Here is a 19,175-nt window from a genome sequence, read left to right as displayed (position 1 = left end):
AGGCTGATTTAAGAAATGAAATATACTCAACCTTCTAAGAAATCTTTCTACATACATAACCTTAAATAAAGTTTCTGCTATAAGGAAAATTAATGGTCACTCTACTTTATGGATGCTAGTTTTCTGCAGATGAAAACTAATAGTTCCTTGGCTGTTTCTACAATAACCACAATCATTAATGAGTTTCGACTACAAAAATACTGTACAATCAAAGGAACCCTGTATTTGAAATTTCCTATGCAAATTAGAAATCAATAGGAATAGGAATAAGTCATCAATATGACTTATAACAGTGTTCAACCTAGTTCATATAAGTACTAAATCCATAATCCTTATATGTCCACAGTATTAGGATGAGAGATACAACAAATAATGATAGATAAGGCATGTTTCATAGGATTGTATGTGGTCCACCTTTTCTTTGTTAATTACTTCATATTTATTTCTTGCACTTTTTCCTCATCCATTTCATAGAAAGCATTATGACACTTTAAAAGTATGTGCTTAATATAGCACGTGTTTTTATGGACTCCTGTCAACTCAGTTCAGAAATTGGACTTCAATATGGAAAATCCACACATTATATAGTCCCAATTTGACACTTTATTCACTGGTGATTCGGGGCTGGTTACTTTGTCTCAGCCCAACCAACTTCATATGGTTGTGTTTTGCATCTCTATGTGCATTCTGTTCCCAGAGGAAAGATAGGATACAAAGAATAGATTGATATTAAATAATTAAAACATTTATTTCAATGTTAACACAATATAGATGCACACAGGGGATGGGCTGTCACTGGAAATCAAATAGAAATGAACTGAACATAATACTGACAGTGATAATTACACAGTGACCAACTCACAAACTATATTGTTGATAAATAAGGAACTCAGGATAACATTTCTTACATCAGACATCATTCATGGAATTTGTGCCATAAACAATTTGAAAGCAATTACTTTTATCATAATTTCTTACATGCTTACAACTCTAGAAATTGTACGATTAAAATTCATATAAATTATACTTCTACTTAGTGCCTTCTTTCCCCTCTCCCCACCAACTACAGGTAGTTCTTGACTTACAACAGTTCATGACTGTTCAAACTTAAAATGGTACTGAAAAACCTGACTTATGACTGTTTTTGAATTATAACCAGAGGTGGTAGTCAGGTTCTGACCAGTTCTGGAGAATCAGTAGCGGAAATTTTGAGCAGTTTGAAGAACCAGCAAATACCACCTCTGACTGGAGATTTTATAGTATCCTTCCCCTGCCACGCCCACCAAGCCATGCCTACAGAACCGGTAGTAAAACAAATGTGAATCCCACTACTGATTACAACCATTGTAGCATCCCCATGGTTTTTTTCATCTTAATAATTCTGTACTTGATATAATTATTGCATTACCATACCTGGCACACATTGAATCAAGTTAGCAAGCATTGCACTGAAATGGGCTCTCATGTCCTTGAGAATCTCAACTTCTTTATCATTTTCAGCTTCCAACAACATGCGAGTCAGGTCAACGTATTCTAAGAACAAAGCTCCCAGTGCTAGGGTATCTCGTTCCAAGGCACCATTTGTACTGTAAGAAAGGAAAACAGTATGGATTAAGGAATCATCCAGAGGAAACCACAAATGTGCATGACAGACTAGAATTTACAGTATAACGGTCAAAACTGTTACAAGAATTAAAAAGGAAATTATATACCAACTACATAGGAAAAAACTATTTTAACAGAGATTCAAGAAATGACTGTGATCAGACAAGTAACCCATCACAGGGTTTTCTTCTATTTGAAAAGCAGTATATCCTACCTATCACTTATCACACCAGCATCAGCAAGTAATTCAAAAATTCGCAACAGCTGTAATCGTAAGAGATCTCTGCGCTCACGACGTTTCTTATTCTGTATTGCAGAAAAATAGGGCAATATTAGTTACATCTACTCTCTGCGTGTTGGTCTTAAAAATAAAACCTAGCTGAGTTTTAAAGCTATCCAGCAATTTTAAAATGGTCCGAACTTTTTAACACTAAAGATGGTTCTCCAGAGAACTGGCAGTGGCACACCATTTGGGGGAGCTCCTATAAAAACCAACTTGCTGGCTACTAAACATATCTGTATAGATTTACACAAGAGGAAATAAAGCATTAATTATGATCCAGCAGAGTGATCACTAATGTAGAAACTGTTAATGACCTATGTGGTTGCTCCTAGAAGGCTACTGATGCCTATCAATGGGCTGTGATCAGCCTTTGAGCTGTTTTTAGATGCCAGCATGTGAATTATTTGCCAACAGCTAAGCCATTCAAAAGGCCTAGTCAATGTTTTCTCAGGTATCCTATAGCAGCTGCTGCTCAGTGTGGTTAATTCTATCCCACTGTATCTGCCAAGGTTTGCCTGCTTTTTCAGTATCCTTCCCTTTCTCTTTCTGACTTCTATGTTGCCACACACAGTGCTATAGCTAAACTCTATAAAGAGTTGGTTTGTACAGTTTTAAGGAAGAGGGATAAAGGGACAAGAGGAGAGAGATGTGGGCATTCCAATCACTGCATGTCTTCACACATAATTTCTGTTGTCAAATAATTGAAAATGAGAAATCCCGAAGAAACAACAGATCTTCCAACAGTATCTGATCACTACTAACTTCCAAATCAATAATATTTTTCATAGATATTGGTGTTTTTTTCCTTTGTAGCAACTTTCATTGTGACAAATTAAATGCTTTATGTTGCAAGTGTTTTGTTTTTTATTGATTACCACCCACATAATTTTCAAATGCCTTACAAAGGAATTTTTATTTTAAAAAATAAATTTATTTAATATTTTTGTCCAAAATAATTTATTAATTAGTTTCAATCCTATTTACCATTTGTTAAATATTTATAGCTTAATTTTGTTACCAACCTCTGGTCTTCTCTCTAATGCTTCCTTCATTAGAGGGTGAAGTTCTTCCACTAATTCCCTAAATTAAAAACAAAGTATTTTTCAAATAAAGTTCTTTATAAATTAAGTAGACTGCAGTTATAATATATATGAGAGTATATGCACCTTCTCCTACTGTATGGTTATTTTTGGGGTGTATTGTGAAAAGAGATGGTGAATTCTTGAATGTTTCCACAAAAACCAGATCAATAACCTTGTGATGATGTATACATATTGAAGGCACATCAAAATGATTAAGATCTTAAAAACAGGAATACTCTGCTTTAGATGGAGAGTGGAGTTTCTATACAGATCTCCTAGAAGAGCAACTGTAGAGGTGAAACTTGAAACTTATCTAATAGATGAGGACAACAAACTCCAGTTAAACAATGTCATTGAGGAATCTGACCCTGTGGCCTAGGCTTCTGACATATCTTTTTAATAGTAAATTTATTAAAGTTTTATTAAGTTTACAGTTGCAACTAAGGTAAAGAATAATAGAAACTAAAAAGAAAGAGTGCAGAAAAGAAAGAAAAAAGAAAAAATAATGGAAATATTAGATTTTTTTTTACAACTCTGTAGTCCCTTAATTCAGGGTACAGTCTGGGTGACTGTATGGAGCTGAGCGTTTACTGGCTGGATGCCCTTCCTGATGCCTACATGGAGTTGGCAGCAGATATTTTTTCTTTGCACTCTAAGAGAGAAACAACTGCCACTACTTAGGATTGAACTCTCAACCGCAAATATTAATTATAATTACCATGCAATAAAACAATTTTACTTTTTAGTGTTCTGCATATTATGGATTATTTAATACCGTATTTATCGGTGCGTATAACACGCACAGGCGTATAACACGCATCTTCATTTTAAGAGGAAATTTCAGGAAAAAAAATTTAAATTTCTAAATAAAAACTTTGAAGCACCGCCCGGCCTCCGCTTGCCCTCCGCTCGCACCGCCCAGCCTCCGCCGCACCGCCCGGCCTCCGCTTGCCCTCCGCTCGCACCGCCCGGCCTCCGCTCGCACCGCCCGGCCTCCGCTTGCCCTCTGCTCGCACCGCCCGGCCTCCGCTCGCACCGCCCGGCCTCCGCTTGCCCTCCGCTCGCACCGCCCGGCCTCCGCTTGCCCTCTGCTCGCACCGCCCGGCCTCCGCTGGCTTCTTAACATTATATCGGCGTATAACACGCACATCATTTGCCCCCTATTTTCAGGGAAAAAAGTGCGTGTTATACGCCCGATAATCTGATAAATAAAATGCCTTATGCATTAATGCTTCAAATTTTATTATCAAGATGGTTATTATCTAATTTTATTCTCAAGATGGTTTAAAGCTGTCTTCTATTTAATTCAGTGTTCCAATAATAGTACATTTTATTCCATTTAATACTAAACAAATTTGGACTGTGATCAACTCATGCCATACAAATACCTGAAAACAAGAGCATTAGTTCTTCCAAAGCCTAGTACAAGTGATTCAGTAATTTCTATGCTTTCAAGTCTCATCAAAGGTACTAGCTGTTTTAATAACACACCAACAGATGGAGTTCCTATAGCCTAAAATAAAATGAAAATAATTTTAATGGGTATGGTCATTAAAAATATTAAAAATTACGGCTAACAAAGCATGCATAGTTATAACTGTTGCTAATGAATTTTTAAAAGGCACATTTTGCAAGGGAGGATTATGTTCAAAATAGCCAAGAAAATAAAATAAGCAATATAAATGGCACGTTTATTAAAGCAATGTTTAAACAGAACTGTAACATGTACTTTTCTCTTTAACATAAACAAACTGATTTACTCCTGCTTAATATCACTGTATCTTTACAAGAATGACATTGGAAAGACATTTCTGAATGGTATGTGGAGCTTGGTAATATAGTTTTAGAATAGGGTCATTCTCAGTTGAAAATGAGATTTTGGTAACTTATCTTCACACCTGATCTATGGAGTTTGGACATTTTTCCTGAATATAGAGGACTCAGTTTTATTTTCTTCAAGACTATGAATGCTTTTGCTTTAATCTCTTAATTATAACTCTGTTTAAAAATCCCCAATACAGAAAATTGTTGTTTCTTTTATTTTTTTTATTTTTCTTATATATATCCATGTATTCATAACTATGTTTTTACTTATACCTATTATCTTGTAAGCAATTGACAAACCAAATAAAATAAATAAAATATATTTCTGAGTCCTCTCTACACCAGTGATCCCCAACCTTTTTTATGCCGCGGCCCGGTACCGGCATCAGCTGGGCGCCACCATCGATTGGGCCCATCTTGATGAAAAAGTGCTTCCGGTGACCTCACCGGAAGCACTTTTTCATCAAAAAGATGGCGGCACCAGCGCTTCGGTGAGCTTTTCCGGGTAGAAATGGCTTTCTACCCAGAAAAGCTCACCGGAAGCACTTTTTCATCAAAAAAAGATGGCGGCGCCCAGCAACCAGCGGCCCGGTAGGACTTGTTCCGCAGACCGGTACCGGTCCGCGGACCGGTGGTTGGGGACCCCTGCTCTACACCTTGCCACTACATTCTTTATTATCTGCTGAAGAAAGGGAGAATAACCATTGTGTGGTGGCAAAACAAGAGCCTCTAACAGAAAGGCCTGCACAGTTGGGGACATGTAAAGTTTTTTACCCCAATATAACAATAGAGACATTCCAAAACCTCACTCGTTATTTCAGAAAAGCTTATCAGAGATTTATCTCTTTCATTGTCTTTCACTTGACCTCAAATGCTAACTCTGAAAAGAAAGCATGTCTTTTACCTAAAGGTCAAGCATCTGAGGCTGGTGCATTTCAGAGACAAAAATGTAATTGGCGGCAAATGTAATCCTAAAAGTAAATGGAATTATATTTGTATACTTCCCTTCTGCCAACAAAATGGCTTACAAAGCACTAGGTCAAAACAGAGGGAAAGATCAGCCCATTCATTATTTGTTTGTTTTCAAAGTTTTATACCTTGCCCCAATCCTGAGCTGGTAACAATGGACTAAAACATAGAATACCAAAACTAATTAGATAAAAACAATATATTGGCCAAGGAAATAATTATGAACTAATACTATGATCCTTTTCAAGCATCTGAAGATGCTTGAAAAGGATCGTAGTATTAACAGTGCCTTGCTGCTGGGAGACAATTGTGAGACTGCAGACAATAGGTTAACTTTTCTGGAGGAGTCCTTTCAGATCCGTTACACTCTTTCTTATAGCACTACTCAAACATTTCAGAGCAGAAACAAGAGAAATGAACATGAGAAACCCTCTATGTTTATCTTTGTGAATGTGCTACCAGTATAAAAAAATATGTCCATATTAGTACAATTTAGTTGGTAATGCTATTGGAATAGTGAGCTTCTAGCTACAATACAAAACTAATAATATTTTAAAATGTTATGTCAGTTTTTGCTGATACCATGAAGGTAGTAGCAAAATAATTATCACTCAAAAAGGAAATACTAACATGGTTACCTGAATCTTACCCATTAATAATGAGATGAAGACCAATCAATATACTTTTTATGATATCTATACCTCCATAGTGTAAGAAAAGCACAATTTGGGGCTATTTATTTTGAAGAAAGAAATAATAAAAACTGGATGACAGAAGTGACTTTTGATTTCCATCCTACAAGGATTCCCCAAATCTATGAAAACCCAACTTTGCTCCTAAACATGGGGTCAGGCTGTTTGTTGAGCCACAAAATATTTAATATACTCTAATGAGTGATCTTGTCCAGACATCATTTGGGAGATGGATGGTTTTCTAAATTTAATAAAATAAAAATAAAACTATGTCCTGCTGAGGCCAATATTGCTAACTCCAAGTGGCAAGATAACTGTAATTGTCTTCTTCAATTCCTCTTTTCCAAAATTTTCAAAATTATATCCTAACAACAGATTAGTAGGTACAAGTTTGCTTTCTGCATATACTGCAACATCTCTTTAAAATCTACAGAAAATAGCACATTATATTAAAGAACAGTTTGAGGACATTGTGCAAAACTGTATAACTATAAACATTTTAGTCACATTATAAATTATTTTACTGAAATATGTTATTACCTTATTATCATAACTAATGGTACCATCAGGTGTAGTAGCCATGATCTCTGGTGTAGAAACACGCAAATGTCCAGGACTCATAATGCTGGGTTTAGCTACTCCAAAGCAGAGAATCAGATAGTTTCTCCACAAAGTTACAAAATGATCCCCAGTACTGGGTGTACTTGTTTTCTTTGCATTCATAGGACTACTAGAAATATGGTTTAAAATAAACATTTTTCAAATTCAAATATTAAATATAATTTTGTTCTATAGTTTTTACAATACCAATAAGATGAGGAAAAAGAGAAGGAAATTAAGACTTTGAGTTCAACCCAGTTACAAAATGAAATTCATTTGAGATTGAATCAATAGCAAACTAGATATTTCATTCTGACATCTTAGAGAGTAACAGCAGGTTAATAGTAAACAAGATAAACCAATTGTCTAACTCAGTAACTAGCCTCAAATCATTGAGCCACACTTTACTGAGTGAGTCATATCACACTAAGCATAACAAAAAACAAATAATTTGGCTTAGCATTTTGTATAAACCTGATCTATAAAAAACACTTTCCAATGTACCTAATAATGGGTACAGCTACAGAACATTCTTCAATATGTTTTTTTTTAATTGTTAATTTTGAATTTGTAATTCGATCTATGACATGCTAATAACAAAATTCACCCACAGGTAAAACCAAGAGATTTACAGACCAGGGGTGACAAAGAATATTTTTAAAAAATTACTTGAAGTCCAGCTGAAATATTTTAAATATACTATGTGGAAGCCTTAAATATAATTATTGTTTACAAATATATAATTTTCATATATCATTGAACTGTTAGATATATTTTTTAAAAATTAATCAAACATATCTAACAAAGTAACTTCTCTGAGGTGGTTCAAAAATAAACAAATAAACCTAAGTTTAAAAACAGGTAATATTAATAGGTAACATTAACAAAACTTACTTTGGATCAACCAAAGGCATCACTAGCTGTAGCCTTGTAAACGCATAAGGCCACGCATAGCTAAGAGCTGTAGGACAATGCTTCGGTAAGTTCTCTTGCCTAAGAAAACTGAAAAGGCAGAGAACCCAAGGATCTTTGACTGACTGTGCAAATATCCAGACATGGGAAGGGCTTTTTACATCATAATGGCTATTAACAAGTACTGCATTCCATTCAACCAGCCATTGCAAATCCACATTATGTGTTAGTGGTAATGTTGTCTGTGAAAAGAAATGAAAAGAACAATATCTCCAAAAATCATCTACTTTTCATATTTTCTTCAGTACAAAGCTCTGCTAGATATCCAGGCCTCATGTCTGATGACAAGGCTCTTCTCTACTGGGATGGATTCTCTAACACATACACAACTGACACTACATTTTGCTGATTCAGCATTCCATTCCTGATTTATTTACATATTTCTTATTTAAGTAACCAAATGTTTTCTCTCTGTTTATTGCAGTTGTTTCTTCAGCATTCAGATACAGAACAGTTTGTCTTCATCAAAATCCATTTAAGGAATTTGTTTCTTAGTTCATTTACTTGGTTAACATACTCCAGTTCTTTGCATTTATATTAATCCAACAAGCAGACAGTCTGTTCCAATGGAAAGTGAAGTAAATTAAATTAGCGGGGTAGACCTAGTAGATAATGGAGCTGGTTCTATGGCAGTCTCTGAATGGGCTGACACAGATAATTCTTGACTTATAACCACAATGGAGCTTTGAATTTTGGTCATAAATTGTGGCCATAAGTCAAGGCACCAGCAAATCATCATTGCTGTTAAGTGAATTCAGCATGTCCAATGGTTTTTTTTTTTACGAGAAAACAGCAAAAAGTCCCATCATAGTCATGTGACTAAGAGCCAAAGCAATTGGTCATAATTGCAAGCCAGTTGCCAAGAGCTCAAAATGTAATCTTCAAGGATTGGTTGTAAATAGTTTTTTTTAATCTGTCATAAAATGATCATTAAGCAACTGATTGTAAATCAAGGACTACCTGTAGTTAAAATTGCTATTAGATGTTTGATTTTCTGCTAAAAATGGAAAAATCTATACAACAATAATAGCAGGCTACAATCTTTATTTAGCACATATATTGTTAATGATGAGAAATTACTTACCGAGTCAGAAACAGCTACATGAATAAAACTTTCTAGAATAGAAGAACTTAGCTGGTCCATAACATCAATCATAGGTCTATCTTCATCCTGTACACATGAAAGAAGCAATAATTAATTGCATATGTGTAGAAATGACAAATCCCTCTCTCCCTCTTCCTCTGATGTAGAAACACCCACACCCACATATACTCGATGGGGGGAGCGTTTTGTAAGGTAAAAGATGAATAATCGTAATCTCTTACAGAAAAAAATGACACAAGTTATATTAATTAAAATCATCAAATTTATCAAAGGTAAGTAAACACTTATTTTAGGGCAAAACACTATCACTTTATTTACAGTTTTAGCAAGCACATACTTACACTTATGCATGTATTCTCTAGAAAGAATGTGGTGAAGTTTATCTCTACTTTCCCAGAGCATTTGGAATTACATTGAATAGCTAGAATATTTAAGAAAACATTCCTTTGGCAGAAACTAAAGCATTTCCTTATAAATTCCAGCTACTCCAGTAATGCTGGGAAGGAAAGAAATAAACTGCCCTACCTTGTTTGTTGAATTTTATTCATGTCTCTGCAAGTGATAAAAGTAAAAGAGATACCATACCCAGTAATTACATACTAAATCTCAATGTAATGTGATGATGTCTTAATCGAATCTGCTAAAATATTCCCTTTCAACAGTTTCAACAGTTATAAATATATGGCACCAATTAATACCATAATCATAGCAATGTGACATTCCTTGTTTACCAGATTCTATATGACTGGTCAATATAAACTAATGGTCTGAAAAAGTAAATTACTTTTTTCTCAGACGTCCCAATGGCATGAAAATAGAATATTTTGAGCCTTCTTTAACAATTAATAGCAATAGCACTTAGATGAATATACTGCTTCACAGTGCTTTACAGCCCTCTCTAAGCGGTTTACAAAATCAGCCTCTTGCCCCCAATGATCTATGTCCTCATGTTACCAACCTCGGAAGGATGGAAGGCTGAGTCAACCTTGAGCCTGGTGAGATTCGAACTGCCGAATTGCAGTCAGCTCGCAGTCAGCAGAAGTAGCCTGCAGTACTGCATTCTAACCATTGCATAACCACGGCTCTTGTAATGTAGGGTTACAAACTAGGAATACAATCTCTATGATTTTACAGTTGACAAATAGGTATTAGTAACCTTTATTCCAATGTTTCTCAACTTTGGCAACTTTAGAATAGGTTGAGTTCAACTCTTATGATTCCCTAGCAAGCAGGGATTGAAGTCCCCATAGCTTAAATTGCAAAGGTTGAGAAGCACTGTTCTACTGTATTAAGACCACATTGCCACCTTATTTTTCCTGATGTCATATGTTATTATAATATTAACTGCAACATATGAAGAAATATTTTTACAACATTTCATATCAGGAAGGGACAGTTGGTGACTTAGTCTTAATATATCTCAATACCAATGCCCCTTCCTCAAAATCAACTCAGTTCAAAAATCAATATTACGCTATTTCTAGGCTCGAAAAAAATATTAGCTGGATAAAATAGACAATGAGAAGCAGGAAAGATGAATTCAAGCAGTGAGCAAATCACCTTTAAACTTGTGTAGTCCTTTATTAAGATTGAAAAAGGCCTTCCCATGTAAGGCCTCCTTATTTCAAAGCCTGGTATTCTCACTGTTCAAAGGTAGCTTTAGTAACACGTCTGCAAAAACAGACTCTGTTCCAACTTATAAAAAGAAACAAAAACAGCCCCTCCTGTATGTTGCCTTTTCTTCACAATAGCAAGTTGACTTAACAATCCATCTCCTAACTCATTTTCTTGCAGCTCAGCAAGAAGCTACTCTTAACTGACAGATATTTCTGGAAAATTTGTAATATTTATTGCCATTATTTTTATTATCAGATAATCATTTTATCAGATACTCAATACTTTAATATTAGTTTGGGAAACTTCTTGGTGTTTTAATGTTCTCTGATGTGTTATTCAATATCTTTAATCATAAATTAAATGAATAAAATTAAATTAACTTAAAATGCAATATTCAGATACCCCATGGAATTGATATACATATGATACCTGCACATTTTCACTGCTGGGGTTAAATAGCAGATTTTAAGAAATTAATCTCAATCAGAAATGTTACGCACATAGAAATAACTAACTTTCTTGCCCTGCCATGAGGTCCTAATCTGAACTTTCTATAGCCACAATTTATATTTTTAGAACTCTAAATATAAATCACATATCTTTCACTGTCATAGCTGATTTGGCACTCACTAACTCTCACATCTACAACTGTGGTGAAAACTAGAGGAACCTAAAAGCAAAATATATTGGTTATTGATCTTGGTAGGGATTAATTTTTAAGTAAACTTGCACTAAAATTCAGTCTGAGCTGATACAGCGGAATTTCATTGTTGAGGAAAATCAAAGTCATGATACAGGAAAGAAAGCCATACCTCTGCTTGTCCTAGTGCATGAAATAAAGCACGGACCTCTCTGAGAATCAAAACTGCCAGTTTACGTGTGGCAACTTGGAAACTGCAGAGTAATACCAGTGCAAAACCTTCAACTGCATGCAGTACATTTGAATAAGAACTTCGCTCAGTCTGGGTCCTTTGACTGGATCCATTTGCTATCAGCTGCAATATAAAACATGTATTAACTCATCCAAATATGTTTCAGGTTTTAGTCTTTAGACTGTTCTAATATGGAAAAATATATAATTTGAACTGTAAAATTTGAAATAGAAACAAAAAGGCATTGACTTGTATGACTCCCCGTTCACCGAAATAATAACTACTTTTCATTCTTATTCTTCAAAAGCATTACCCTATGTTATGCTGGTCTATGGCTGTAATAAAGATTTTGATTTGTTTATCCTGTGGTGCACAGTATGTGTAAGTAACATTAACTGTCTGACATTTGATTTCAGTCATAATTGGATTTCCTCAACTACAAAATTGCTTCCTGCTACTATCTAAAATTACAATTAGGACAAAAAGAGAAGCTCAATTTCCATGCCAGTCATCTTTAAAGCAGGTCTATAGCATGGGAAAACCAATATTCAAAGCCCATCATCCATTTTTCTGAAATTTTAATATAATTTTGAATTGCACAAATGGCTAAATCATGCACTTCATCTAATCTGGCTAATTTTTCTTCTGCAAAATAATTGCTGTTATAGAGATGCTATCCAATCAAATCAATTTGGGGATATGTAGAATAACTTATCACAGTGGGACAGATATGAAAAACAATAAATAATTCAAAGACTCAGTAAGAAACCTCCTCTGAAAACACCTCGTCTTGTTACCGTTCTTTGTTGGTTAAACAAAGCAGGGTTGGGACAAACTGCAGAAGGAATTAACTGGAAGAAACCAAGGTCAATTTATTGAGGCATTTGAGGGTACTATCTTATAATCTATTTATAAAACATTTTTCTGTTTTTCCCACTCTTAAGCTTATTTGTGGTAACATTATTTAAATTCTTTTAGAAATTCCAAGGAAATGCTCTTCTTTCATTGTAGGCCCTTTCTTGTTCTATTGATACACAATAAAGGCCTTTTTGTAGTTAACTATGATGAACAATGCATGGGAAACATGAGATTCATTAAGTATATTTAATTACATTAAAATATATAATTATTAAATATAAATATGATACACTCCTTGTGTGCATCATTGTATAGTTATAAAATGTGTGTGGAATAGATATTTCTTCCCGTGTTAGATATATATGATATTGAGCATTTTTCTGTTTTCTTTAGCTATTAGTAAGACTTGAGCATATCTTAGCTTGGACACAAACTGGCTGCTTCAATCACCTTTTCCGTCCTTTTTATATGGTGATGAAATTTGTAGACATTATTCTCAGGGAGGCTGGAATTCTACATGAAATTTTTGTGGAGTTGATCCCTAGAAAGTATGTATGTAGGAGGCTACTACACTTGCTGAAAAAACAGGTCTGCCAAATTTAGAATGGGTACTCCAATTCTGTAAAATGAAGGAACGTGTTATCTTTACTTTTAGAATCTTACCTCTGAAGATCTGACTTTTGTCTGTTCACTGGTCTTCCCAGAAGTGTGTATTGTAAGCTTCCATTGTGTTAGCAACTGTAACAATAATTTTAAAGATGTGTCCAGGAGACTATTATGCACATCATTTACTTCACGCAACAAAAAATTTGTGAAACCAAAAAGAACATCCTCTCTCCAATCGACAAAATCAACTAGTAAGCCCTGAAGTGAATTTTGTGCAATGTGCCGAAGTTCATCATCCATATGTATAGAAAGCCTATGTAAAAAAAGAAGAAGAAGTAAAATGATAAATTATGGGCAATTTCTATAGCAAAAATAATCACAGTATCTACTTGTAATAGCTACTCATATAGATCTACAAACCATTACTGTTATAAATTTCTTCTCAGTCATTTGTTTCTGAGCAGATTTGAGTAAATTTATATGTTAAACTTTTCTTAAAATAACTTATCAGAAAGTATTTAATTTTGAAGTAAAATACAATGCAAATATCATAAAATTAATCTTGTTTTAATTCAAATTTAGTTAAGATAGATATATATTTTTATTTTTAAAACAAAACAGTAAAGCTCAAGACACAAACAACATTCGCATTAGGAGATTACAATACTGTAGACTGAAAAGCCAGGAAATATTTTGCTTCTAGCTCCAAACATAACAAGGACGATGTCCTTCATTTCTTTAAAAATGCCTTACTAACTTTATAAAACTTTATATAACAATATATGGTTTATTTTAGAATATTCACTACTCTTTCCTCTGGTAATTTAATTTAACTGAAATGAAATTGGATACTGACTCTACCAGCTCATTCCTAGTACTCTTTTTATATCATCATATATCAAAACTGTCACAAGGTGTCTGAATACGGAGATATAACTGCAAGACATTTGATACTTATGAAATAGAAATAAACCAGATCTTCTAGGAGAAGATACATGTGAAGACAGATACTGGAAGAAGAGTAATAAAAAAACTGAAATAAAGTAAACGAGGTTGATACAAAATGAGTTAGGAAGAGAAACACAGAGTAGCAATGATAGTCAATAGCAATGATAGGCAATATTTGTTATCTGGTTCATAGTTCAAGTTTATTCCAGCAAGAATATTTTAAAAAAGAATAGTGTTTCTTTCTTGTCCTATAGTTGTTCTGTAGTTGTGTAATGTAATATCACAATGAGAATTTGGAATGAACTGGAGTAACCGATTTGACATTTCACACATGCCTTAGAATTTTCTACTTTTGTACTTGAATCACATGCAAGAATGCATAGGATAACACTCGCATCATGACAATCATTTTGTCATTCTATTTATTTATTTGTATTATTTATTTTGTCAAGCAAGTATTAGATAACAGGAATAAATATAAACATGATTATGAATACATGAAATGGATACAAATAAAAAGGAACATTAGGACAGGACGGTAGGCATGTTGGTGCACATGCATGCCCCCTGAGTGTTGTATATGTACAAATTCCTTTCTGAGGAATTTCAAAAGGTGCAGATACTATACACAGGGTGTTTAATATTTAACTGTGACTAACACTATAAAATCTGTATTGCAATGCTGATTTTTGAAATATGAAGAAGGAAATTAGGAGGTCAACACCACAATGTTTGACATGAAGACAGTTTATTCTTAACAAACATCTTAATCTAACAATGTTTTAAAAACCAACTGAAATTATTCAAAACATATACAATAATAGCAACAAATAGGTATGCATTTCAGCTAACATTCAAAACTAAGGCAAATGCAGCCCACCATTAATCCTGGAGCCTGCTAGTTTCTTGACATTTATTTGAATTATTACTTTCCAAGCCCCAGACAAACAAGAAAAACAGAGAATGGTGACACAGGTAGATAAGAAGTGATCTGAACTGACAATGTGGGTAGATTCTTGAAATCTGCTTGATGGGTTGAATTCTATGTTTTAAATTTAGCAGTAATTTTGCTTGGCTAACCCCAAGCCACGTACACTGAGTAATACTGAAATCTCAGATTTAAACTGATTATTGTTATGCTTGTAAGGTCACTTAGATGTGAGGTTTGTTAATCAGTAAGGATAAATTTAAAAAATTGGAAGACAAAAAATTGTGTGTTTTATTATTTTCACCCAGAAGACTAAGCTGACTGCTTACTCTTCATAATCCCTTAGAGCAGCTGTACCTTTTCTGGTTGGCTTCAGCAGTTACAGTGAGATCCAAAAAAAAAAAGTGATTTATGGAATTGCCAGCAGCTCCTACACGCACACAAAACATGTTCCGATGCTCTTTCCAAGATGCTACAGAATTCTATTATAGCTCTACAAAGTGATCAGCAATGTCATTTTTGCCTCTAAAATTTATTTAATATGTACACAATTTACCTTGATAGCAAGTCAATCAGCTCTAATTTAGACATCCCATCAGGAAGGAGTCGTGGAATAGCAGCAACACAAGTCCTGAAAAGGTCAATTTTTGGTTTTCTTTCACCTCTGAAAAGAATATGAAATTTATTAATCATTTTAGTACCAGACAGAAGAAAAAAATATAAGCAATAGTAAAATGATGTAAAATGATGATCTTATTAAGCATTCTCCCCCAAAATGGCAGTAATTATTTATAAATCAATATAGTTTTACATAACATAAGCATTGTGGTATTATTCAATTGCTAAGGTCAAATTTGTCTCAAAATTCAAATAAGATCTGGTGCAAAATCAGAGCTACGATGAAAACAAGTAATTTTTCAAAGGAGATGCTAACTCCTGTTTTTAAAGGATTATAAAGAAAGACTATGCTTAACTACAATTCTGAAATTTATTATCTACATCAATGCTTCTCAACCTTGGCAACTTGAAGATGTGTGGACCACAACTCCTAGAAGTCTCCCTATATAGATAAGGTTTTGCTTTTAAAAAAAAAATTAGCTATAATAAATCCAGCTCAATATCAATTATCATTTAAGACTTACGTGATCATATCTTCAGGTTCTTTGTTTAACATTTGTATATTTGTGAGCATCATGCACCGCCCAACTTCTTTATCAAGATGTCGCAGTATATTGTCTACAGCTTTTCTTACTTGGGAATAATACATTGACATGCCTAGAAAAACATACAGTGGAAGAACCCTTAAAATGTAAATCTAAATTATTTTTTAAAAAGTGAACCTGTGCATTTTAGGTGTTATTATTAACAATTTATTATTTTGATCTGTAATAAAGAATGTTCTACCCCACAATGTATTTTGTACTTGAATATTAATGAACCAAATAAAGAAAATATAAATTAAAAAAAAACATTCTTTTACAGACAAGTGAAATGCAGAAAAAGAACTTACATGCAGATTATGACCTTAGTATCTGGTGACATTATAGTAATGGAGATCAGTGTTAGGAAGGATCATAAAATGAGGGTGCTAAAGCAATTGACTCTTTATGTGATTCTTAGGCAGACTAGAACGTGACAGTGAAACTTTTTTTTTAAGTCAGTGAATATTCCAAGTACTGGGAATACGATTTTGCTTACTTAAATCTACCCATGAATTCCCTGATAAAATTATTTGAGATAAGAAAAAGTCCCAGAAAATGCAGAATTGCATTGGGCCAGCTGAATCCAAGAGTTCTGGTAGAAAAATGGGAATTTCAGGTGTTTAAAGGATTTCCCCAAACTATGGCATTTAGGATAGAATCAATACCATTAACTCATAAATTAAACACATAATGATACAAAGGCAGATGTTTAAATTTAGAAAAAACAGCTATTTACCTTAAGCTTTTTAAAAATAAAACTTCTGAATAGAATCATAGAAGATTCTTAGAGAAACATTGCTTTGCTTTATATTATATGAGTAAGCATAGGACTTTTGAGGACTTTTAGGATTAGTTGTCTCAACTGATTGTTCAATCAGTTCTAAATAGGGAAACATTTCTAACAACAGCATTGAATCAAACTTATGGGTTCATGCAGGATCATCTCTTTAATAATGCCTATATCCTTAAAACTCCTGAATTTCTATCAGCATGCTGTAATGAAATAATGGATTTATAAGTATCCTTTTCTTGTATTTACATTCAAGACATATACTAGCAAAGGACTGACACTACAACTAGTCTAACAAATGGCCATTGACAAATCTTTCTTTTAGAATACTGCTTTATTTTTTTCCAGTAGTTATAACTTAATATTAATCATGTGAATATCGCACTATGAACAGTTATTCCATGTGATTCCTATTTTAATTATATAGATTAATAATTATTAGTCCTATTCTGCCAGAGTTAAATTCTGGAAAAAATTAATACAAAAATAAATAAATAAAGCAAACAGTACACCATAATAAATGGGTTATACATTATGTCACTATAGTATTTGCATAATTTTTGGTTGCTACTGGCAACTAGAAATTGTCCCCAGGCAACCAAACTATGATTCAACTTCTCTCAAACTGCATTCTCCAAAAGAAGCATTTGGATATATACTCTGCTCAACAATGAAATGAAGTCTCAGGGCTAGCAATGTGAGTAAAATTTGGCTCAAGCTGTCATACACATTTGTGAAGAGGCAAAAGACATGTCTGATACTTGCCTATCATTTTAGCTTCCTCCTCTGTGAGAGTTTTGCTCAAGTAAGTTTTCTTCACTCGTAGTGTGTTTCCAGAAGGCAGTACAGCTCCAGTAACAGGCATTGGAGGCTCTCCATCTTTTTGCTGCAAGCTATCCGCAATAACCAAGAAAGCTCTCAGACCAATATTCATTCTCTGCAAATTTGATGGATGGACGATGAAAGCAAAATAACAATTATGTGGTTAGCACTGATGCATTCTTTACTCTCACCTGACCTGAAGAGATTACACTGAAAATAGCTGGAGATCAATGCAGTATCTCCAAAAGATTCCAAAGAACATGTTCCATACATGAATTTAGATTCCAGTGCGAATTAAAGAGGACTGATAAGAATACAATAACATGGAAATGGTTGTGTGAAATAGTGGGGTATCAAGTCAGTAATTTTAGGTTTCCAATTAGTTACTCAAGAAACTAGAAGTATGACACAGAATATTTGTATAATATTTAAAAATGTGTTACAATTAGCAAACAGGCCAAACTGTTGCTTTTTCCCTAGTTTTATCAACACAACATAATCAAGGAGACAAGCCTTCTCTACTGAAATGGCCACCCTAAGGAACAGTCTCTCATGGAGATCTGGATAGCCCCAATCCTGTTTGTTTTCTGGAAGGTTGCAAAAACCCGGCTGCCCCATCAGGTGTTAGGGTTGAGGTGATATCAGAGACTAACACATGTAGACAAGTCTGTGATTAAGAATAATGTGTGAGATTCCTCAGCTTTTGTATTTTGTTATTATATAACAATTTTGTTATTCAATATATACAATTATATTTAATTGTATTTAAACTGTTTTTATTGGTGTATTATTAGCCATCCAAAATTATCTGTTTATGATGGGGAAACATATAAATTTCAAAAATACATTTCTACAAACTACATGGAATTGTTCCATCAATGTAGAGCACTGTAAAAACATGTGCTTAGGTAGTGTTAAACAGCAATTAAGGACTTGATGAATGATACAGATGAGAGTTGATCGCTTATGCCAAAACAAAGAGCACTAGATAATACTGACCCACTTTTCTCTTAAAAACATATTATACTTTTTTAAATTTAAAAAAATATATATTAATAATGATACCTTACCTCTGGATTTAGACTAAATGCTTTTGCTGGCTTTCCAACACAAAGGAAATCAAAAATGATTTCTTTCATTGCAAAATCCAAACGTTCCTGTAGCAAAATATATATTGCACATGAACATATGATAACATTTGTTGCATCTCTAGTATTAATCTGAGTGGAATGAGTTCTAAATAATCATAGAATTCCAACTTATTTTAACAAGACCTCATTTATAGCAATACTTTCTACATAAACAATGAAAGGAGATTGCTGCTTATCTAGGAAATTGTAAAGCAGAAGGCCTAACTGTAATGTAACCTATGCAGATCTTAAATACCTTATCCTGATAGA

General features: G+C 33.9%; 1 protein-coding gene across 4 annotated transcripts in view; it reads right to left on the bottom strand.

The window, feature by feature from the left end:
- The window catches only part of LOC113416901 (protein furry homolog), a 102,484-nt gene that overhangs the window by 70,474 nt on the left and 12,835 nt on the right, over positions 1–19,175 (bottom strand). For all 4 annotated transcript variants that reach the window (XM_087966345.1, XM_087966346.1, XM_087966347.1 and 1 more), the window contains exons 11-23: positions 18,846–18,932; positions 17,719–17,890; positions 16,104–16,236; positions 15,518–15,625; positions 13,143–13,398; positions 11,562–11,744; positions 9,112–9,198; positions 7,950–8,209; positions 6,996–7,185; positions 4,359–4,483; positions 2,911–2,968; positions 1,820–1,911; positions 1,414–1,586 (exon numbers count right to left, since the gene is read on the bottom strand). In XM_087966345.1, the coding sequence (XP_087822471.1) occupies positions 1,414–1,586; positions 1,820–1,911; positions 2,911–2,968; positions 4,359–4,483; positions 6,996–7,185; positions 7,950–8,209; positions 9,112–9,198; positions 11,562–11,744; positions 13,143–13,398; positions 15,518–15,625; positions 16,104–16,236; positions 17,719–17,890; positions 18,846–18,932 (1,924 nt within the window). The remainder of the gene's footprint in view (positions 1–1,413; positions 1,587–1,819; positions 1,912–2,910; positions 2,969–4,358; positions 4,484–6,995; positions 7,186–7,949; positions 8,210–9,111; positions 9,199–11,561; positions 11,745–13,142; positions 13,399–15,517; positions 15,626–16,103; positions 16,237–17,718; positions 17,891–18,845; positions 18,933–19,175) is intronic.

The sequence above is a fragment of the Notechis scutatus genome, chromosome 5 (genome assembly GCF_049901735.1).
Source record: "Notechis scutatus isolate UNSWTSFEM ecotype Mainland chromosome 5, rNotScu1.2, whole genome shotgun sequence".
Classification (NCBI taxonomy): domain Eukaryota; kingdom Metazoa; phylum Chordata; class Lepidosauria; order Squamata; family Elapidae; genus Notechis; species Notechis scutatus.
Note: the sequence above shows the minus strand (reverse complement) of the source record. Positions and strands in the feature narration are given on the sequence as shown.